Below are 23378 nucleotides of genomic sequence, written 5' to 3' on the forward strand. Positions count from 1 at the left end.
CTTAAAGATTAGCAATGTTGTATATTTGATAAATAAGGAACTTAAAAATAGGTTTTGCAACTATGGTTTTTACGTGTGTAAGGAAATATGATATTTGACCATAATATATAAGGCATATTTTTAATTGCCTCACAATATGATGAAGCTGATGTTGCCAGATAAGTCATTTTTATATCAAATGTTTTAAAACTTTAACAGTCATCGACTTTTAGATTATAAATTGTTTAAATATTGTGTAATTTTGTTTATTGTTGTACAAATTATTATAAAAATAATATAATGAATATTAATAATAATATAAATTAATATTTACTTAATATATTATAATATAATATAATTATTATAAAAATTAAAACTAACCATGACAGTCTGTGTCATTGCCATATGTTCCGGCGCAATTGACGAACACCATGTATTTGGTATGTGGTATAATATATATGTTACGGGTAAAGTACAAAATATGGTTAGTGTTCACATTATCCGGGTAATGTGTACACTACCTGTACCTATTGGATAAAGTAAAAATACTATTTATAAAACGTTTATTTCGTACTTTACTCGGGTATTTTACACATTATCTACGACTGAGTGGGTAATGTACTTATGTACAGATAAAATGTATATGAGAAAATAACGATTGTAGATAAATGTTTATGAAGAAACACACGCAATAATATTTAGTACAGTGCTAGTTCGTCTTAATACACGCGTCGTACATATAATAGGTTTTTAAAATGACTTCACGCGAAAAAATTTATGAATGTTTTTATAAAATAGTTAATGAAAAAAATAATAATTCAGTTTATTTATCGGCAGTTAAGTATAACGAAATAGTTTCGGAAATTAAAAATGTGAGATCAAGTGGAATAAAAAGTAACAAGGCATATCGAATTTTGAAAAGATACGACCTCATTACTATTGGAGAAGAAGATAAATTAATATTGCCGTTGTTGGAAGGTAATACAAACATTTTTACTATATTACTAATGAAAATATCTATGATGTGCTACACGATGTACATTTGAGTATTGGGCATGGTGGAAAACACCGCATGAATGCTGAAGTTAAAAAAAAGTATAAAAATATAACACAAGAAGCAGTGTCTATTTACTTAAAGTTTTGCGAATCGTGTCAATCTAAACAAAAATCTAAAAACAAGGGTCTAGTGATAAAACCAATGGTGTTTTCGGAAATGAATCGTAGGTGCCAAGTGGACCTGATTGATATGCAGTCGCAGGGGGATGGAGAGTTCCGGTTTATTATGGTATATCAGGATCACCTTACTAAATTCGTTCAACTAAGACCCTTAAAAACAAAGAGAGCAGAATTTGCAAAATACCTTATCGACATATTTTGTATTTTCGGAGCTCCGATGATATTACAATCTGACAATGGCCGCGAGTTTGTAAATAAAATAATAGAAGACTTAAAAGAAATGTGGGACACACTGAAAATCGTTCACGGAAAGCCACGCCACAGTCAGTCACAAGGAAGTGTCGAGAGAGCAAACCAAGACATACAAAACATGTTGATAACATGGATGAAAACAAATAACTGTAAATCATGATCAGAGGGACTTCGATTTGTACAGCTAATGAAAAATAGGGCCTACCACGATGGCATTAAAAGATCTCCATACATGGCCATGTTTGGTACTGATGTGAAAATTGGTTTGTCATCTTTACTACCAGCTGAAACAGTGGAAAAATTAACCACTGAACAAGAATTGGAAGAAATATTGCAAAGTGTTGTGTCAAACTATGAACAGAGAGAAAATCATAGTGTTTCCGATAAAGAGGTAAATTGTTGGCAATATATAGTCGTTATACCAGATTTAATCACTTCTACTTTTTTTGTTAACAGGACAGTACTGTATCTAATTGCTGTGAATCGTGTGGCTGTATTCTTGGTAATGAACAAACATCTATTTGTGGTTTATGTGATAAAAAAGTAATTATTACAAAACAAGTTTTATTTAGGAAAAAATGTTATTTATTTTTATTAAAAATGTTTCAGAACACCATAGAAATTGAGAGAAGCAATTCAAAATTATCGCTTGAGCAACAAGCAAAAAAAATGAAGTTCAGATCCATCAACAAATTCCCACCATGCAATGTTGGCGACACAGTTAGAGTCAAACTCCCAGAAGTAGACAGAAGTAAGGGTGATCCACAGAATGTACTCTTTGCGGTTGTGTCTATAAGTGATAATCAATATTACGAACTCGGTAATAAAAATGGCACTCTTCATCAACTTTATTCCAGAAATCAATTCACTGTATGCTCTGAACCATTAATAGATATTTTAGAAGTTTTAGCCACAAAAAAATCTTTGCGTGAAATAGCTAATGAACAATCTTTTTCCGGTGGTCAAGGTTTTAAGAAGTGTTTATGTAACAGTGGCGTATTTGAGGGGGGGGGCGATAGGGGCGATCGCCCCCCCCCCCCCCGAGAGATCTTTGAAAATAATATTTTATGATTGTTGAACTTATAAGTGTATCTAAATATTTTAATTAATAAATAAATAATATTTTTTTATGAGAAATTTTTGTGATAACTGTCAATTGATAATACATATTATATCGGATAAATCGGATTACTGATTAGTGATTGCTCTATGATACGCAAAGATGGAACATTTGGCCCGAGGACTGGGTGACGTAGTCCTGCCAAACGAATGATGGAACGGAACGTCACCTGTCGAAATGGTTACCTAAATGGTCACGATGGGTCATTTCGTCATTGTGATAAACTGATAACTTATCAGATACTTATATCTATGAAATAATTAATTATGATATTTATGAAAATGTGTTGTGTCTGTTCGACTGTTCCGTTCCGTTCGCCTGTTCGCCATACAAATATACAATCGTTATTCGTTATCCCGTTTCCCCGTTCACGCTATTTTATATAATCGCCATTGTACCGTCATTAATTTCATCACACATTCACACGGTCGTCGTGTATAGTATTATTTTGTACTCGTGCGAAATTCACCAGTTGTTGTAATTGCTGTTACAGTTAAATAATAATCTTTCCTTTTAACTACCTTTTAACTACCATGTCCAATTTATTGAGTCAATGGTTAAAACGCAAAGATGTTGACAATGATCCTGACAATAACAGCAAAAAAATGAAAAATGACACTACGACAAAGATAACCGCACCGACATCTGCAAGTTCATCATCACTGAATACAGCAGTAACTAGTATTTCATCTGGTAGTGCCACTACCACATTTAATTTAGATATAGCAAAATTTTTAAAAGAATCTAACATTAGTATAACTGACCATGACCGTGCTGTATTGATAAAATCGAGTAATATACCTGATATTGATTTTGTTTATCCATTTTCTATACATTCCAAAAAAGGCAAAGAAGAAAAAAGGTACCTAAGTAAAATTTATTTTGAGAAATATAAATGGTTGACATATTCTAAAGAGATGTCTGGATTGTTTTGTAAATATTGTGTTTTGTTTAGTGATAAAGGTGGTCGATATAAAACTATTCAATTATGCAAATTTGTTTCTAAGCCGCTTAAAAAATATGCCAAGCTCCTAGGTAAAGACGGAGATCTAGAAGTTCATAGTAAAAACCATTATCATGTAGCTTGTGTTGAAGTTGCAGATAATTTTATGACTACTTTTAATAATCCAAAAAAGGAAGTTATAAATTTGATAAATACCGAGAGAAAAAAACAGGTTGAAGAAAACCGTAATCGTTTGAAACCTATTGTGGAGTCTATTATATTTTTAGGTCGACAGAATATTCCCTTTCGGGGCCACCGTGATCACGGTAATTTTTTTGAAAATGATCTCGAAAAAAATTCTATAGTCAATAAAGGTAACTTTCGTGAACTTCTACATTACGGGAATCAATTCTGGGGATTCAATTCTAGAAAACCATTTGAAAACTACACATTCTAAAGCTACATATATCAGTCCTGTTGTTCAGAATGAACTAATTGATTGTTGTAGTACAATTATAACAGAAATAATTTTAAAAGAAATAAAAGAATCAAAATTCTATTCCGTTATTTTTGATGAAACTACTGACATTAGTCATTCATCTCAAATGAGTTTAGTTATACGATACGTACATAAAGCAGTTGTAAAAGAAAATTTTATTGCGTTTATCGATTGTCATGCATATGTTTACAATACAGATACAGAAAAAAACTTAGAACCAAAATTAAATGGTGAAGTTTTAGGTGACGCAGTAATTTCATTATTACAAAAATTTGATTTAGATCTTAAATACTGCGTGGGCATTGGAACAGACGGCTGTTCAGTTATGGTATCGTTAGTGCGAGGAGCTGTGCAAAAAATTCAATCATATGCCAAAAATGCTATTCATTGCCCATGTGCAAATCATGCATTGAATCTCTCTATCTCAAAATCATCATCAGTCCAAAATATTAGGAACAGCGTAGGATTAATGAAAGAAATAATAGAGTTTTTCAATTGTTCATCTAAAAGAAATTTTATCTTAAAAACTGTCCTGGATGGTCAGCCTCGCTTACAAAGTTTATGTGAGACCCGCTGGATAGAACGCCATGACAGTGTTATGATATTTAAAAAATCTATACCCTATACGATTGATGCTTTAACTAAAATTTCTGAATGGAATGAACTTGTCTCTTCATCTAAAGCTAAAAGTTTATTAACAGCTATGTGCAGTTGCGAATTTATAATCGCAATTCAATGTTTATCGAATATTTTATGTGTGACAGCTCCAATGAGTCGTATTCTTCAAGGCATAAATAATGATGTGTTATGTGCTAAAAACTGTATTGACAATATTATTTCAAATTTAGAAAATAAACGTAATAATTGCCAATTAATATTTGAAGAGATATTTAAAGAATGCGAAGAGTTAATGGTTGAATTGGACATTGACGTTAAATTGCCTAGATTATCAAAAAAACAAACCAACCGTGCTAACCATCCGGCAAAAACAACAGAAGAATATTATCGAGTTTCTGTTTATATTCCATTACTTGATAGCATTATTGAAGATTTAAAATCACGGTTCTTGAGTAAAGAAAATAAGTTGTTATTGAATCTATGCCTGTTAGTTCCACGATACATTGTAGATATTACTGTTGAAGATTTTAAAAAAATAATTGAGGCTGCCACAACGTTATATAATTTCAATGAAACAGTACTTGATGATAAATTGGAACTACAGACAGAATTGGAACTATGGAAAACAAAATGGCAGAGTGTAAAAAATGAAGGTACCTAATATCAATATTAATTTCTAGATAGATTTTGTATATTCTATAATTTGTTGAATATTTTTTTTTTCAGGCCAGGAACTTTGTCAAGACGCTTTGTTATCAATTGATAACTGCAATTCTATTATATTCCCTAATGTGCACAAATTATTATATATAATCGCTTCTCTGCCTATTAGTGTGGCTTCTGCTGAACGCAGCTTCTCTACTCTTAGAAGGTTTGAATGCATGTATTAATTAAAAAGCAATAATATTTACCAAGGCTGGGCAAGTTAATGATTTTTTTTAACTTAGTTAAGTTAAGTTAAATATTTTTTGTTCAATTAAATTAAAAGTTAAGTTAATATATTTTTTTAATACATCAATTAAGTTTAAAGTTAAGTTAACAAATTTTCTTAACTTAACTTCAATTAATAAGTTAAGTTAATAAAAAAAAAAAAAAAATGCATTAAAAAGGTTTTAAAATAAGTGAAAATTCAAAATTAACTTAACTGGTAATATTAAAAAAGTAGAAGTTGTTTTTGAGTTAACGTAGATATAAATGAGTTAAGTTAAAGTTAAGTTAATTAAAACAAAGAACTAGTAAGTTAAGTTAATAAGTTAAAATTAACTTAACTTTTAACTTATTAACTCATTAATGCCCAGCCTTGATATTTACATATTTGATATACAGTGAAGTCGCGATAACTTGAAGGGGGATACAATTTTACTTCGAAATGTGTATTAATTGGGATATTTTACTCGAATTTAGGGTAAACGAGGTTCTAGGGGAATAAAAAAAAAAATCAAGTTGTCAAGTTTTTCGAGTTATCTCGACTGTATAAAGCCTTACTAACAACCTTTAAACAAATGTTTTAATTATTCGGAATGTGGCATATGCTTAATCGCTCTGTATTTAGTTTTTAGTAATAGTAGTTACATTCTCTCTTTGTTATTTTCGTTTACTACTCTCCTCGACTTCACACATCCACTTTTTGGCTTTTCCACTTCTTATTATTTATATCCTTATATTAACCATATTTGCTACTTTATATTATTTTGTCAATAGGTTAAAAACTTGGCTAAGATCAAAAATGGGCCAGGATCGGTGTTCGGACTTCGTCAACCTGTTCACGCTGTTATGTCCCTCTGCCCCAGGTTGGTAACACTGCCGGAGAGACGCTCCTCTCCACCCCTGTCACCGGTCTGCAACTCGCAACGGTCGCGGGTGTGTTTTCGACCGGGTGTGTGTGCGTCGTCGTTCTTTACTGTTGTAGCACGCAAGTCTCTATGCTCGTTGCCGTTCGCAACTGCTTTTGTATTACATTTTTGATATAATAGTCATTTTGGTCCGTGCAAAATTGCTAGGTCCACTTGCGAACTCGTTATAGTTCAAGTGTTGTCGGTCTCGTTGACCATAACGCACGTTCGGTGTTAGTCCGCTCGTGCACATACTGCAGTTCGCAGCGTGAAGGCGGATCCTATTCACACCGTCCAGCTCGGATCTAAACCTCGTGGTTCTTTTACCAGTTCATAACAAATAAATATTATTATATTTAGTTGTTGGTCTGTTGACCATCAGCAGCTCGCTTCGCTCCAGCAGTTCACTGTTCATTATTGGTTGCAGTTTGCATATCTAGTGGAAAACATAATATTTGTTCCGGCCAACTCAAGACAACGTTCAACATCTTCTCCCTTGTATATATATATATATATATATATATATTGTACTGTTCAGTTGTTCGTTATCTTTGGCATTGGCCATATGTAAATAAATCAATATTCTGGTATGGGACAGAATATTTGTTGTCATTATTAATTTGTATTCTTTAACTGGGACTGATCACCTCGGTTAAATTAATATTGCTATTCATGTGTAATAAACCATTTGTATATTGTTGTTATAATTATCTTGTACATTTATTATATTTATTAGCTCATTGTATCTAGTCCAGGGTGTGCGAGTTCTAGGTGCTAACCGCAGAGACAGGAGCTCCTAGTGCGAACATTTGGTAGCAGAGCGTGGTTTGAAGTTTATTGTGCAGCACTTCCTCGGATTTAAGGTACTTTATTTTATAAATATCATACAAGTTTTAAATTCCTTTATTTACCAATTTTTTTTTTAATATCATCAGTTAGGTGTTATTAGTTTAATAAGCAATTATAACATTATCTTGGTGTTTTTACACATAATATTTAATGTTTATATATTAATAGTTAATTATAGGTAATATTTAGTACTCAACTATAATAGTTAGTGGTTGACTATAGTATAATATTTTATTGAATTCTGATATTCATAGGCTTATGTTTGATTGACATCTAATATCAAATTATTATATCTGTTCAGTTGTAATATATTTGATATTTGATTGTGATAGTTGATTACAATATTTGATTCTCATATCCAATATTTAATATATTTTAATATTCAGTTTGAATATTTAACACCTAATTATATTATTTATTATTAGGTTTTAATATTTAATATTCACTTATAATAGTTAATAGTTACTTTAATATATAAAATCAATTGTGAGCACAGCTCGTGTCTTACAAAATATTAAATAGTTCATTAGGCACTCCCTTATTTAATATTGTTCAATTATTTTTAAGGTTCTTGAGTGGGTGTCTTATTTTATATATTATAATTATTTGGGTATATCTTAAGTGTTATAACTTGGTTGTTATATTATTAATTTGTTTTTGGTGTTATATTATTCATCAGTTATTAATATTTGATGTTGTGTTTACAATAGTATTGTTGTTGTAATATTTTTTTATTATTGATAGTTCTTTAATAATTTTTATATTTGATTCTTGGTTGGTTCCTTTTGTTAATATTTCAGTCAAGTCATAGTTCTGTGATTGATATATTTGTTATTATTATTTCTTTAATTTCTCCTAAGGTTGTTATAGTTTCTTAGTGTTTATTTACTACCGTTTAGTATTTACTATTCAAATTTAATTTAAGTGGTTGATTTGTTCTAGTTGTTTATTATTTTATCAGCCTTTATTTTGCCATTGTTGAGTGATAGCAGGTTTATGCTATTTTTTTTGTGGTACTTTTGCTATTGATCTTAACCAATTTGTTTAATTTACTATTATTCTATTATTTGAATCTAGCTAGTTGGATTTAGAGTCAATACTTCCTTTTATCATATTGTTTTATTTGTGTTGCTATTCATTGTTATCTTATTTATTTATTTTTTTGTTTGATATTATTTATTCGGGTGGCTCACTTGATTAATACTTAACATCATTCTATATCCTTCTATTATCACAGGTGTTGTCTGATTATTTTATTTTGGTTTATCATGGCTGACACTGATCGCTTGAACCGTGACAAGCAACGCGCTTCTAGAAGGCGTGATGCGGCTGCTAGCCATATTGAGGCGATTTACTCTTTAGGTATCGCTGCGTCAACGGACAGTTCTAGTGTATCAAAGTTTCTTTTAGCTGCTGAAGATCTTCAGAGCTATTGGTCCAAGTTTACCCTTGAAAATGATTCACTATTGGAGGCTATGATTGAGTTGGGAACGGATGATGAATTTTCAAATAATGTGGAGTTGGAGGTTCATAGTACTTTCCTTAATGCTAAGGCTTTAGTGAATAAATTCAAATCCAGTTCGGATAGCCATATCTCAGTCAGTGAGGCTAGTAATAGTGATAAGGGTGATGCGGCAGTTATAGATGATAATGCTGGAGTATTAGTGAACCCAACAGCTCAGGTGGGTCCTGTTATTGCCAGCATGGAGTCTTCTGGTTCTAATGTTCAGTTGCCAAAGATTCCACTGCCTACTTTTGATGGTCGTCTTCAATCTTGGCCTGATTTTAGGGATAGGTTTTCCGTCTTGGTAGGTCAACGGTCTCATCTAAGTAATATAGAGAAGTTTTACTATTTATTAGGATGTTTGCAGGCTGGCCCTACTGATGTAGTGAAGGGTATTACTGTTTCGGAGACCACCTATGATCTTGCTTGGTCTGCCTTAGTCCAGAGGTATGATAAACCTCGTCAGTTGGCTACTAACTTGGTAAACGAAATCTTAAATGCTTCGAACAGTCATCAAGAATCTCCGGCGGTATTGATAAGGTTTTTAAATTTATTTTGTGAAAATATAGCGCTCCTTAGATCGTTGAACATCGCCGATTTAGGTTCCTTTTTATTATTTGCAGTCTCAGTTCGTTGTCTGCCACCAACTACGCGTCGTTTATTTGAACAAGGTAATTCCGCTGACTTTCCTACGGTCGACAGTTTATTGTGTTTTGTCAAGGATCGGGTAGAAATACTAGAAAATTCTGGATCAGCTCCGACCCATTTTTCAGCTAAACCCCCGACCAAGGCGATAATAAGTCTACCTAAGTCAACAAACCCTAAATCGCAAATTGCAAAGGCCTTCCGAGGGCATCAGAGTTCTCCTGTGGCGTTAGTTACCAACAAACAAGAGGAGGATCCACGCCGTTTTTGGCAATGTAATAGCTCTCATTCGTTAGCGTCCTGTTCTGAATTTAAGGGTATGACCATCGATGATCGCTACGTTCTAGTGAGTAAGCATCGATTGTGTATGATTTGTTTTGACAATAGTCACTGGGCAAACAAGTGCAAATCGTCGTGTTCCATTTGTCACGGTCGCCATCACCATTTATTACATCGTGACAACACCCATGCAAAGAAATCGTCGTCTAAGGGCCCAGTTGCATTGTTGGTGGATTCTCAACGTTTTCGCTCGGTGTTGTTGGGTACCGCTTCGGTCAAGGTTCGCGATATAGCCGGATGTATGCAGCCAGTTCGGGCTTTAATTGATCCTGCTTCGCAAGTGAGCATCATCACATCAGCGTGTGTCAAGCGTCTTGGCCTACGTCGTGAGCAATGGACGGTGCCAGTAGAGGGACTGGCGGGTCAGTTGGTACAGTCTATCGATGGTAAGGTGCAGATCAGCATCCAGCCGGCTACAGATAGTAGTATGATAGATTTGGACACGTGGTCTATGCCCAAAATCACCGGTCCGATGCCGTCCGTTCAGTTACCTGCCTTTGTCCGTGACAAGTGTTCTCATCTAGTCTTGGCAGACCCTAAGTTCGATTCACCAGCTCCGGTCGAATTACTGCTTGGCGCGGATATGTTTGCTCAAGTGCTCCGTAGCGGAAGGGTCGACTTAGGTATCGGTTTACCTACAGCCTTCGAGACTATCTTTGGTTGGATTATCCTTGGTCCAATTGGTCATCATCCGTCGATAGCTCCTCCACAGATTGTGATGACTTCTTTATTGGTCACTTCCATTGAGTCTTTAGTTGAAAGATTTTGGGAAGTTGAAGAACCCGAAGAAGTGTCATCGTCGTTCACAGAAGAAGGGAGATGTGAAGAGATTTTTTCTCAGGAGACCTATCGTGACCGGTCCGGTCGATTTGTTGTTCCACTTCCGTTTCGCACCCCACCTACTTCTCATACTTTCAATGGCTCCCGTAAATTGGCTCTTACTCGGTTTGAGCATCTAGAACGCAAGCTGGTGCGGGATGACGCCTTGTATTCGGTGTATAAGCAGTTTATGTCTGATTATGAATCACTTGGCCACATGTCAGTTGCTAAGTCTCCTGGTACATATTTTCTACCTCATCATGCAGTTCACAAGATGGAAGGGGACAACGTCAAGCTCCGAGTTGTGTTCGATGCGTCAGCTCGACCGCCATCTAACCCCTCTCTCAATGACACTCTGTTTGTGGGCCCCAAGCTTCAACAGGATATAGTGAATATTCTGCTCCGGTTCCGTCTTCATGCAGTTGTCTTCGCTGCTGACATCTGCAAGATGTACAGGCAGATTTCGTTGGCTCCAAAGTATCGTCAGTACCAACATATCTTTTGGCGGGCTTCTCCACATGATCAGGTTCAAGAATTTGAATTGAACACGGTCACATACGGCGTCTCTTCAGCTCCCTATCTAGCTCTAAGGGTGTTGAAGGAAATAGCAGGACTCCATGGTCAACAGTTTCCTTTGGTCCAGTCAGCTTTACTTTATCAAACCTATATGGATGACATATGTACTGGTGCAGATTGCATTAGTGATGCCCAAGTTCTTCAAAGAGATCTAGTTAAAATTCTTGGTCAGTTCGGCCTGGAATTAAAGAAGTGGGCGAGCAATTCATCTCAACTATTGGATCAGATACCGTCAGAAGACAGGGCAGCCGGTTCTCTTCCGTTTAACGACGACAACTCGCCACAAGTGCAAGTTCTAGGCATGAAGTGGAATCCCGATGAGGACACCTTCAACTACAACGTCAGTTCGACGAAGTTTGTGTCATCTAAACGCAGTATGTTATCGGTTATCGCTCGGATCTTTGACCCACTTGGGTTTTTGGCCCCAGTGATCTTTTATGCTAAACATCAGCTGCAGCGCGTTTGGCAAGCCGGTGTTTCGTGGGATGAACAGCTTCCGTCAGCGTTAGAAAGGTCTTGGATGTCGTTTGTCAATGAGCTACATTTTTTATCCGCGATTCGGGTACCGAGGTTCGTTGGTACATCCGAAGATTCCCATTATGAGTTGTGTGGTTTTGCAGATGCGTCGACTAAAGGTTATGCGGCCGTTGTTTATTTGCGTGTGTCAGATCGTCACCACCAAGTTTCGGTGTTCTTGCTAGGTAGTAAGACCAAGTTGGCCCCCACCAAACCCATGTCCATACCTCGTCTCGAATTATGTGCTGCTGGTTTACTTGCTCGTTGGTTAAGTCGTATCCAGATCACCTTGTCGTCTCAGCTCGTTATCGACAATGTTTTCGCTTGGTCAGACTCGTCAGTAGCGTTGTCGTGGTTAAACACACCACATCAGTCTTATAAGATCTTTGTATCGAATCGCGTTAGCAAGGTTTTGGATTTATTACCGTCTTGTCGTTGGTTTCATGTCAGTACGGATATGAATCCAGCTGATTGTGTCTCCAGAGGGTTACGTCCTGGGGAATTAGCTCAGCATGATCTCTATTGGTCGGGGCCTGCTTTTCTTCGCCAGTTCGGTGAAAGTTGGTCGCCAGAGGTTACATTGATTCCGTTAGACCAGTTACCTGAGGTCTCCGGACCTGTGTCCTGTGTTGTTGAGACAACGGGGGAGGCCGTTGAGTGGTTCTCACGCTTTTCCTCGTTGAATCGTATGTTGAGGGTTGTTATTCGTTTACAACGTTTTGCAAAACTGTGTCGCAAGGTGCCAGTAGATACAAGTATGTTTTCGTATCAAGATTATAGCGATGCGCTATTGGCGGTTGTAAAATGTTCTCAGGCTACATACTTGAAAACTTTACTTCAAGAACTCTCCTCTGGCAAGGATATTTCTTCTCGCCCACTAGCTCGACTGTCGCCGTTTATTGATAGTTATGGTGTCATTCGAGTAGGAGGTCGGCTTCGGCATTCCTTGTTGTCAGATCGGCGTAAGTATCCAGTTCTGTTGTCCAAGTCCTCTCATTTGTCGTTACTCGTTGCTCGGCATTGGCATAAGTTTGCTTGTCACGCAGGTCCTCGTCTCATGTCAGATCTGATATGCCGACAATATTGGATCGTTGGTGATCGGTATGTTATTCGTCGTGCAATTGGCGAATGCACCATTTGCGTTAAGTTATCTGCTCGAAACATTCAGCCAATCATGTCCGATCTACCTGATGTTAGAGTTCAACAATGCCATCCATTTTCTAGTGTGGGTATCGATTATGCTGGTCCTCTTCTCGTGAAGGAGACGAGTTTGAGAAAGGCACGACAATGTAAGGTCTACATTGCGGTGTTCGTCTGCATGAGCGTCAAGGCAGTTCACCTTGAACTTGTCTCAGATCTGACGACAGATGCATTTCTGGCGGCGTTCGACCGCTTCGTAGCTCGGCGAGGAATGCCAGCGGCAGTTTACTCAGACTGCGGCACTAATTTTGTTGGTGCGTCGAAAAAATTATTTGATCTAGTTAATGATCCAAGGAACCGCGAACAGTTCAGTTCGGTGGTTCCATGCTCGTGGCATTTTAACCCCCCTAGTGCGCCCCATTTTGGTGGGCTCTGGGAGGCCGCCGTTCGCTCCACAAAGCTCTTGTTGGTGCGAGTGGTCGGCAACCAGGTGTTGTCATATGAGGAGTTCACGACAGTGTTGTGTAGGATAGAATCAGTTCTAAATTCTAGGCCACTCACACCGTCATCCAATGACCCGAATGATCTAGATTGTCTTTCGCCCGGTCATTTCATTATCGGTCGACCCTTGTGCGCAGTTCCAGAGCCAGAGATCCCTACCAGTTCAACGAATCTGAGAAACCGTTGGAAGCTCCTCCATCAGGTTTTTCAAGCATTTTGGCGCCGTTGGTCTAATGAGTATTTACATACTCTACAGACCAAAGGGCGGTGGTTAGTAGGTGAAGAAAATATAAAACTTGGCGAGTTGGTAATAATTAGGGAGAATTGTTCCTCGCCGTTAGTTTGGAGACTAGGTCGAGTCCAAGAACTGTTACCCGGTCCAGACGGGATCGTGAGAGTAGTCAAGTTGCTTACTAAGCAAGGTATCACTACAAGACCCGTAGTGAAATTAGTTCCGCTCCCTACTCAGTAGTTTTTATCAGGGCTTGAAACCGAAATTTTTTTTTCCGGTTTCGTTTTCGGTTTTGGATATCGGTATTTATTTTTTCCGCTTTCGATTTCGCTTTTGGATAACGGTATTTATATTTTCCGATTTCGATTTCGCTTTTGGATAACGGTATTTATATTTTTCGATTTTGATTTCGGTTTCGGATAACGGTATTTATTTTTTTCGATTTCGTTTTCGGCTTTGAATAACGGTATTTTTTTTTTCCGTTTTCGTTTTCGGTTTTAATTTTTTTTCGATTACCGTGGTCGCCACTTGTTGAAAATATTAAGCTACCTATTTCACCGTGCGGGGGTGCAACACGCACCCAAAGAGAGTTCTTCATTTAATGAGATGGCCACTAAAACTTCAACACTAAATTATATTAATACATAATATACATTTGGTATTATTCTAAGATTTTTGTGAATAAATCAGAAATCTAGAGCAGTGTTTTAATATTTGAACTTAGCAAAATATTTCAATAACATATTTTGTGTTGTTCGTGTAAAAAATCAGAGTTGATAAAAATTATAATTTTTTTAAAAAAATCAAAAAAACTGTTTTAATCGTTTAAAACATGGTTTTTTGGTTTAAAACATGATTTTTTAAAAATGATTTTTTCAACTGTTTTAAACATGATTTCATTGAGTTTAAAACAAAATATGTTGTTTATTTTAAAAAAAAAGTTGTTTTAATTTATAGTTAAACCACGTATAATTTAACCACGTTTTCAGACATGTTAATCGTGGTTGTACCTTTTAAGTACACTGTACAGGGATTTCCTTTCAAATTTTATCTGTTCAATGAAAATGTAGTTTTAAAAATTAAACCACTGACATGGTGGTCAGCATTGGAAAAAAACTTAACCAAGGAAATGAATGATATGGTTAAGCAACTGTTCACATCATGTGCTTCATCAGCTGGCATCGAGAGAATATTTTCAACTTATGGTATAGTTCATACAAAACTAAGAAACCGTTTAGGTATTGAGAAATCTGCTAAATTAGTCTCTGTATTTAAAAGTTTAAATAGTTGTAACAAATAATTAATACTATTGTGATGTTTAAATAGTTTGTTACCTATCAAGTTTATATTAATTTATATATATATTTTTTTCATTAATGATGGAGTAAAACTAATTATTAATTTATAAGTATACATTTTTCTGTTTTAAACAACTGTTTTTTTTTTATGATGTTTAAATCATTTGTTTTAAATGTTTAAAACAAAACCATGTTTGATTAATTTAGATGTATTAAATATGTTTAAAACATCTCAACTCTGAAAAAAGTCAAAATCCAACAACAGAATGTTGTTCATGACTTATAAAATAATTTCCTAAATGTCAATACATTCTCAGCATAACAGGGTTTAATATATAGGTATACAGCTTATTATAGGCATAAGTGTGAGTGTGTGACACAGTCCTTTTTTTAGTTTATATTTTTATAAGCATTAACCACTGCGTGTCCACTCAGAAATACATTTTAATAAGTAGGTAGTAGGTATACAGCTAAGTTTCTACTCTATGAAACTGACCATGTTATGATATTATATAATTTATTAGCATTGCTTATTATACATTTATAATTCATTAATACAGAATATTTTTATTTTAAAAACAAATTTATTGTAACAAATTACAGTGATTTATTGAATTTGGTATTGCTACGAACTATCATGATCGCATTTAACTGTTCAGGAGACAATGAAGTTCTTAAATCAGAAAGTATGAACTTCAATCCCGAAAAACTTCTTTCAACACTCACCTATAAAATATTTAGGACATCAATAACAAGTAATATTTCAAATGTAATTAATTTGTTATGTTTACAAAACATTACGAACCTGAGTGGCCGGCACAGCATGGACGATGCAGGCTAGCTTGTAAAGTTCCGGTTTGCTTAACTTTTGTGTTTCCCAGTAGTTCATAATTTTTGATGCATAAGGTTCACGTTTAACATTTTTAAAATCGTTTAAAAGTGATCTTATATTATTAGTATTTTCTATATCACTATGTATGGTGGATACAGATGATTGTGAAGATAAGAACAACTCAAATTCATCTTCATCATTAACATCATCAGTAATTTCAGTCTCGGAAATACTGTTCGCTAAACAAAATAATATTAAATCACATTAAGGCCATCATTAGGTACCAAGAATATTATTCTTTATACAATTAACATTAAATTATTTTTACCCGGATATGAGTCATTAAAATTAATCTCATCATCTAAATCATCTTCAGATTTACTGAGCTGGAGCAAAGCATTCCAAGTTAACACTAAATGGTTTATTCCATTGCTTATTTCAAATTCGTCCAATAAGCATTGATATCTTGGATCAAGGAATATTGCTAAAATGAAAAAAAATCCAATAAAATGTATACAGATAGTTTATCAAGTTTATTATTTTATATTGTAGGTTATAATTTATCATAGAATAACTGCTTGTGATCAAAACATTTAGATAAAAATTAGGTTAGGCACAATACAAAAACCCCAATTATAAAATGAATAATACAATGTAGTAACTAGTAAGTACCTATAATATAAATCATTTCTACAGGTTTTTAATATTAAATAAAATTTTGAAGTGATGGGGATAATGTTGAACACAATTCGGTGTAAGAGCAATTATACCCATAGGATATGATCTAAGCTGTAATTACTAATTTATAATATAATATATTGATTATGATAACATGATATTTTGTTTATTAAGGAGGTATGTGATTAAGTGTTTCACCAGGGGTATGTGTCCTAAAAAGTTTAAGAACCGCTTGTATAGATAATATTACTGCTCAAATAATAGAATTCGTTTGGCTTCTTAATGTAACAGTTACAATTTATAAAACACTTATATTATTTTTATTCAATATACATTACCTGCTAAGAAAACATCATTTTTTAACAAAATTGCTTGACGTTCGACCATAGCCTTTAAAATTGATTTTGAAAGTATCGAGCCGTTTGATTTCAAACCATTAGAGGCCTTCCACCAAATTCCAAAAAAATCTCCTAAATTTAAATCCTGTTTCTGCAGAGCTACTGTAGCGATTTTCACAGGTTTCAAAGCATCAACCTAAATATTGCAACAATTAAATAATTTATATAAATATTAATGGAAACAAGAAATGCCCCAATTTATGATTTTAAAAGAATTTTCCCCATATTGAATTAGAAAAAATATTATTTAATTGGATTAAACAACTTACAATGCTTTGTAAACATTCCCACTCACTATTTTGAAGTTTCAACTCTAAATTTGTTTCATCGTATTTTTGACAAAACGATTTCAGTTCTAATAGTCTAAACAGCATATTATATAATGAATTCCACCTTGTTTCATTATCCAGAATCGCTAATTTAAACTCTTCCCTTGCCAACCAACAAGAATACTTAGGAGTTCTAAGTTTTTTTACAATCTATTTTACAAAATAAATGATGTAAATATTACAAAAAAAAAAAGGTTTTTATGTAGGTAAGTATTTATATTTGTTTTTTTATATTTTTAGTATTTGTATTTATATATATTTTTTTTTATCAACTATTCGATATTATTACTTACAACCCTAGCCCGTGAGATAGTATTCATAATTGGTGCAGTTTTAAAACCTTGAAGTATGCATAGCTGTAATGTGTGCACTGAACATCGCACACAGGATGTAATAGCTACTGGATTCAGGGCATTACAAACATTATTTTCTAAATTTTCAATATTCATATTAATATCATCTGTATAAAATTAAAATAATAATTAAACTATGAAAATTGTAATAAAATTAATTATCTATATTGAATTACCATTTGTTGGTTCTTCACCATTTTCAAGTTCATTTTCAATATCGGTACATGAAAGGAGTTCTCCTTCATTAACATAAACATCAGACTCATCATCATCAATGGTATCTCTATCATTATCATCTTGTTCATTTTCAGTCGTCGTTACAAATATTTCTGGTCTATCATTTACTATTCGTGCTAACTTTACCATATTTGCCGCGTTATCACAAGTAATTGTGTATATTTGTTCTTTATTTAATTTATATGTTTCTAGTATTTCAAGAAGCTAAAATGGATTATAATTTAAACATTACCAAGTATAAAATACTTAAAACCTTTTAAATATTATATTTACCAATTTTTTTAAATTTTCTGATGAATGTTGTTCTTTTACTTCTACCATTCCTATTGTATACAAACATAATTCAGTGTCTTTAATGTACTGAACATTAACGCCCATAATTGAACGACTATGTCGCTTTACACAGTCTATTTTTAAGCTGATTAACTGATTTTTAATATCAGACTTTATTTTATCAACTATTATAGCCGAAGTTGATAAAATATGGGATTTAATATTATGTGAATTTATAGTAAACCCTAAAATGGTTAACAAAAAATTAGTATGTTTAGGATTAATTTTATAACATAATATTATAACTTAGATAAAAATTATATAATTACCTTTACCGATAGCTTCAGTTAAGGGGTTTAAAATTTTCTTAAACCCAGAATCGCTGAATATTGTAAAAGGACGGCCATTTACAGTAACGAGTTCCGTACAGGCATTTAATAATGTACTCTTGTCCATCTCAATGTTTAAACTTCTTTTTATAACCATATCATCTATTGGACCACGTTTCTATGAAAGTATTTTTTTCTTATTGATCAGATATATTATTTAAAATATGCAAGGTTAATAATTAGTAATTTCTATTATAAATATGTTAATAGCTATTTAGTAGTAACAGTATAAAAAATAGGCAGTCTATAAGTTAAGTCTATAGTAAAATATACTTTTCAAATTGATTTCAAATACAAATACTAGGCATGTAGGTATTAATGTACTATTTTTTAAATAGGTAGGTATCTTTTAAGTTTAGTTTGGTATAACCATTGATTATAAATACTACATATTTTTATAATTTTTGATATAAAAAAAACACATATAACACATACAAATACAATCCTCAATAAAATTCATTAAAATAATATTTAAATATCTAGTAGGTATATGCACTTAATTTATAATTACCTTTAATGATGGAAGTGCTATAGTAGCGTCATCAAGCGGACGTTTGTCTTTGAGTGTATTTTCATTTTTCTTGCTCTTCAAGACTTTATATTCTTCAGGATGGTTACATTTTATGTGCGTTTCGAGATTGTAACTATGGCGACCTTTTAGTATTGGTCGTCGACACTGTTTAATATTACACGTCGATTCATTTTTTTGAATATTATAAGTATAGAATAACTTACTAACAGGATTAGTTTGATTTCTTCCCATTTTAATAAGTTAAACTATACGTCTATACTTATAACTTATAAACAATGGCAACGAGAGACGATAGAAATTAGTAATTACGGAGGATCGGAGGAACGAACGCGTACGAGTGACGGTCTACGAACTACGAAGTAATAACTCGAAATTCGAATGATCGCCAGCTAGATATTATCCCAATAACAATAATAACTATTTGTACAATAATATTATTATGTCATGGCGTATTGGCCCCTATAGTTAACGGTATTTATATTTTCCGTTTTCGATTTCGGTTTCGGATAACGGTATTTATTTTTTCCGATTTTGATTTCGGTTTTGAATACCGCTATTGATTTTTTTCGTTTTCGATTTCGGTTTTGATATCGTTTTCGTTTTTTAACGGTTTTAACCGGTATTCAAAAACGGTATCCAATACCGGTTTCAAGCCCTGGTTTTTATTTCAGTATACATTCACTTTTCTATTTTTCCTTTTTTAATATGTAGTTAGATATTTATATTTTAGTGCTATGTTAATCAATAATTAAATTTTCTAAAATTATTACCATTAAGGTTTACTTGCATAATGTTATAATTGCTCATTAATAACACATTCAATTTTCTTGTATACACATAATTCCGCATAATTAATATTTTTTTTTTTCTTTTTTTGTATGATGTTTATATAATGTCGTGCTAGGACTCCTTGGGCTCGGGTTGGTTCTTAATTCGGTCGTCCTTGGGCCAGGACAATGTTTGCTATTTTATTCATTTTTTTTTTATTATTATATTCATTTTGTTATGTTAATAGGATATGTCTCATGTTGTTTATTCTTTTGTATTATAAAATGCCACTTTGTTTTGTATAGTTACGGACAGCTGTTCAATTGTTAAAAAAAAAAAAAAATGTATTCCCTCCCCTGCAGCTCAAGATAAGTTCTATCATCGTTTGGATAGTTCGGATTCGGCTACGGTTCCAGTTCGGCTACAATCAGTTCGATTAAAGCTCCAGTTCCAGCAGCTCGCAAGTTGTATTTATATTTTATATTTTATTTTATTTTATTTTTTATATTTTATATTTTATATTTTATATTTTATTTATATTTCAATTTACAGGGTTGGCATTATTAAACATTCATAAATCTATTGTAATAAATGTTGATGATGTTATTAATCGTTTCACAAGTCTAAAAAAAAGAAATATAGATTTTGTATTGTAAATAAAAATTAAAAATTCTTTAATAAAAGTGCTTAAATCAATAATAAAAATGCGTTGTTTTTTTATGTCTAAAAAAAATTGTATTAATTGGTGGGGGTAGTTTACTCCTCTTAATATCGCCCCCCCCCCCTAGGTGAAGGCTCAAATACGCCACTGTTATGTAAAACTAAATGCTTAACAAATAAATGTAAATGCAAATCCGGGGGAATACTTTGTAATTCTAAATGTCATCCAAACTCAAATTGTTCTAATAAATAATTGTATTTCGCTTTTAAATTTTAATTAGGTAAATAGTAAAATTGTTCAAATATATAATTTATAGTTTAATAGTAATAATAATAAATATTTTTTTTTGAATTAGTATAATTTGGTTTTTGCTACTAGAAACACTTTGTATAATCTGTACCATTTTAAGTGTTTGATGCGTTGGTCATGTTGTACCGAAGTTATAAGTTTACGATACATTATCCATTTACTATTATAAATGCATATAGTTTAGGTGATACCCCGTTCAAGTGGGTAGAATTCCTGTCTGCCTATTTATACCAACCTAAGCATCCATATTATGACAACGATGATGTCTGTATCGGTGTAATGGATGTAATTTGTCAATATTGCAATGCAATGAAATTCAAAGGTTGCCTATTAGTGTATATGTTACGGGCAATGTGGAAAATTCGGACAATGTAAATTGTGAAATATTTACACAAAATTATCTGCATAATATATTATGTTTTTATTGCTAATTATTAATATTAGGTAGGTACATAATATAATATATTAATATTATGTTTTATCAAATGATTTTTATATATAATTTTTTCTCGTATAAAGTATAAATAGTTATATGCTACGTCTATCCTTTGGTTAAACACTAATGCAAAAGTGAAAAACACGAAAACGTAAGTGATAAGCAGCAAATAAACTATGTACTCACATCAAAATGCCATTCAAGCAGTACATGTGAAAATAAATTATTTTATTTTTATTTTTATTAATTATACTCTGGCCCACGAGAGATCAGTACCGCTATTCGCGCTTTAGTTTCGCGCCGTGTAAACGTTTGAATTATTTGTCTGAGCGCATCATCAAAATGGATCAAATTAAATGTATTCAACTAATTGAAACATATAAAAAATATCCTTTTTTGTGGAATTCGCGAGAAAAGGCGTATCACAATAAAAACAAGCGAGAGGATGCCTGGCAAAAAATTGGAATTGGAGCATGTTTACAACTCCAAGTTTCAGTATTGAAGGCGAATATGAAGAGTTGAGATTTCTGACACTGGATACATTAATTCTGAACTATTTGTATCTTGGTTAAAACATTTTCATTCATGTGTAAAATCTACAATTGATGAGCCAGTTTTATTATTATTGGATGGACTGGACACACAACACACAGCAAAAATTTGGAGACATTAATATTTGCTAAGGAACATGGTATCATTTTATTGCAACTACCTGGGCACACCACTCATCGTTTACAACCTCTCGACGTTGCATTTTTCAAACCATTGGGATTATACTACATACAAAGTCAAGAAAAGTGGTTAAGACAGAATTATGGTAAAACCATTTCTCAATCCCAGGTTACAGGTTTGTTAAATGAAGCGTATGGTCGTCCAGCATACTTAGGATTTTCAAACACATATCATGAAGCAATGTTATATGAAGCTGATATTGTTAAACACCCTCAACCGAACATTCTATTACCTGAAACAGGCGCTTTTATACAATATTCTGCTGACAACGCAGATATCAATGTGTATACGATTGATGGGCATAATACAGTTCACATTATGGGTGTCATACAAATTGTAACACCAAAAAGCTGGTAGTCGGAGGTGACTTCAACGCCTGGAACGTAGAGTGGGGTTCTCGTTGCAAAAACCCGAGAAGCGAGCTTCTCGCCGATTTGGTTACCAGCCTGGGCCTCACTCTAGCAAACACCGGCGATACTCCAACTTTCGTTAGAGGCGAAGCGACTTCCGCCATCGACGTCACCTTTTCCAAAGGCGTTGAGATTCACGGTTGGTCGGTCCTGGACGAAATGAACTTGAGCGACCACGCTTATGTGACCTTCTCCATCGACCCTCCTCCCGCTGATCACCACCCCGGCTGGCCCCAGGTGGCGGCTGCAGTCCCGGGACACCCAGGATGGGCGCTGAAGAAGTTCAACATCGATTTTCACAACCATATCAATTCTAATAGCCTAGCTTTCACGAGAACACCCACCGGAGTTAACGAGGCCTTGTATGCTGCAGAAGTGATGGACAAATACATCGCCGACGAGTGCGACGCCTCCATGCCTCTCAGGACTCCTGATCCTAGGGGTAGGAAACCGGAATATACTCTGTGGTCCCCTAGTTGAAGACCTGCCGGCAGACAGCCAACAAAGGGCGATTTACTCTACGACGCGGAAGAAACCCTCAGACTCTTCTACAAGATGGTAGAAAACATCCTTACCGTCAAGGAAGAGGAGGAGAGGGCTCGACAGGCCGCAGAAGATGATGGATAATATCAGTACGGGACTCCAAAGTGGCGGGCTTAGGCCAGCTTGAGAAGAGGATATCAGATCGTGATGTCTAGGATGGCTGGCTTAGCCCGGTCCGAGAATAGGCGACAGAACGAGATGTCTAGGGTGGCGGACTTGGTCGGCCCGAGAAGACAGACTAAGGAAAAAAAAACACAAACTAATAAATGTGTAATTTACTGTGTGGGGAGTAGCGGGCATCCTGCTTATCTCTACTCAGCGCTGATGTACTTGTAAAGTCATAACAGGATTGGGGCACTCGCATATATACCAGGTTACTGAGGAATGGGTATCTCAAAACTGTTATGACTACTTCTTCGTGTATAAATTTATGACTTATATAAATAAACGATGCTGCAAGGGGGTTTAGCAATGTGAAAACAGTTCGGCCTCCATGCAGTGATTTAACCAGAAAAAAAAAAAAAAAAGGGCCTATAGGGGAAACCATGTAAAAAAAAACGCGCCCAGCTTCTACCTCAATGGTGGTGTGGAAACGAATGCATTTTTATTATCGTTATGTAATCGTAATTTTCTAATTGGTGAATACTGCAAGTGAAATTA

The 23378-nt window shown here is 34.2% G+C and overlaps 3 protein-coding genes, 1 long non-coding RNA gene and 1 pseudogene across 4 annotated transcripts; 3 read left to right on the forward strand and 2 right to left on the reverse strand.

The window, feature by feature from the left end:
- The first annotated feature begins 1051 nt into the window (after positions 1 to 1051).
- On the forward strand, positions 1052 to 1567 carry LOC149060479 (KRAB domain-containing protein 2-like). Its single transcript, XM_089229299.1, has one exon. It carries the CDS (start codon positions 1052 to 1054, stop codon positions 1565 to 1567), a length of 516 nt encoding a protein of 171 aa, XP_089085425.1.
- Positions 1568 to 2007: 440 nt separating this feature from the next.
- LOC149060480 (uncharacterized) lies at positions 2008 to 20540 on the forward strand. The gene is made up of 2 exons (XM_089216834.1): positions 2008 to 2386; positions 20422 to 20540. The coding sequence occupies exons 1-2, from the start codon at positions 2008 to 2010 to the stop codon at positions 20538 to 20540; spliced, it is 498 nt and encodes a 165-aa protein (XP_089072960.1).
- Positions 3061 to 6385, forward strand: LOC107171955 (52 kDa repressor of the inhibitor of the protein kinase-like; annotated as a pseudogene).
- LOC107172337 (uncharacterized) lies at positions 15403 to 20966 on the reverse strand. Its single transcript, XM_089216830.1, has 10 exons — positions 18839 to 20966; positions 18268 to 18445; positions 17939 to 18183; positions 17605 to 17869; positions 17369 to 17535; positions 17016 to 17225; positions 16687 to 16882; positions 15999 to 16154; positions 15644 to 15909; positions 15403 to 15564 (listed from the first exon to the last, which is right to left on the reverse strand). Exons 1-10 carry the CDS (start codon positions 19088 to 19090, stop codon positions 15436 to 15438), a joined length of 2064 nt encoding a protein of 687 aa, XP_089072956.1. The 5' UTR covers positions 19091 to 20966; the 3' UTR covers positions 15403 to 15435.
- Positions 20967 to 21111: 145 nt separating this feature from the next.
- LOC149060481 (uncharacterized) lies at positions 21112 to 23146 on the reverse strand. Its single transcript, XR_016189554.1, has 3 exons — positions 22751 to 23146; positions 22520 to 22659; positions 21112 to 22448 (listed from the first exon to the last, which is right to left on the reverse strand). It is a non-coding gene; the product is annotated as an uncharacterized LOC149060481 (long non-coding RNA).
- Positions 23147 to 23378: the final 232 nt, after the last annotated feature.

Source organism: Diuraphis noxia, unplaced genomic scaffold (assembly GCF_037042655.1).
Source record: "Diuraphis noxia isolate RWA-SAM2 unplaced genomic scaffold, SU_Dnox_SAM2 contig0001, whole genome shotgun sequence".
Taxonomy (NCBI): Eukaryota; Metazoa; Arthropoda; class Insecta; order Hemiptera; family Aphididae; genus Diuraphis; species Diuraphis noxia.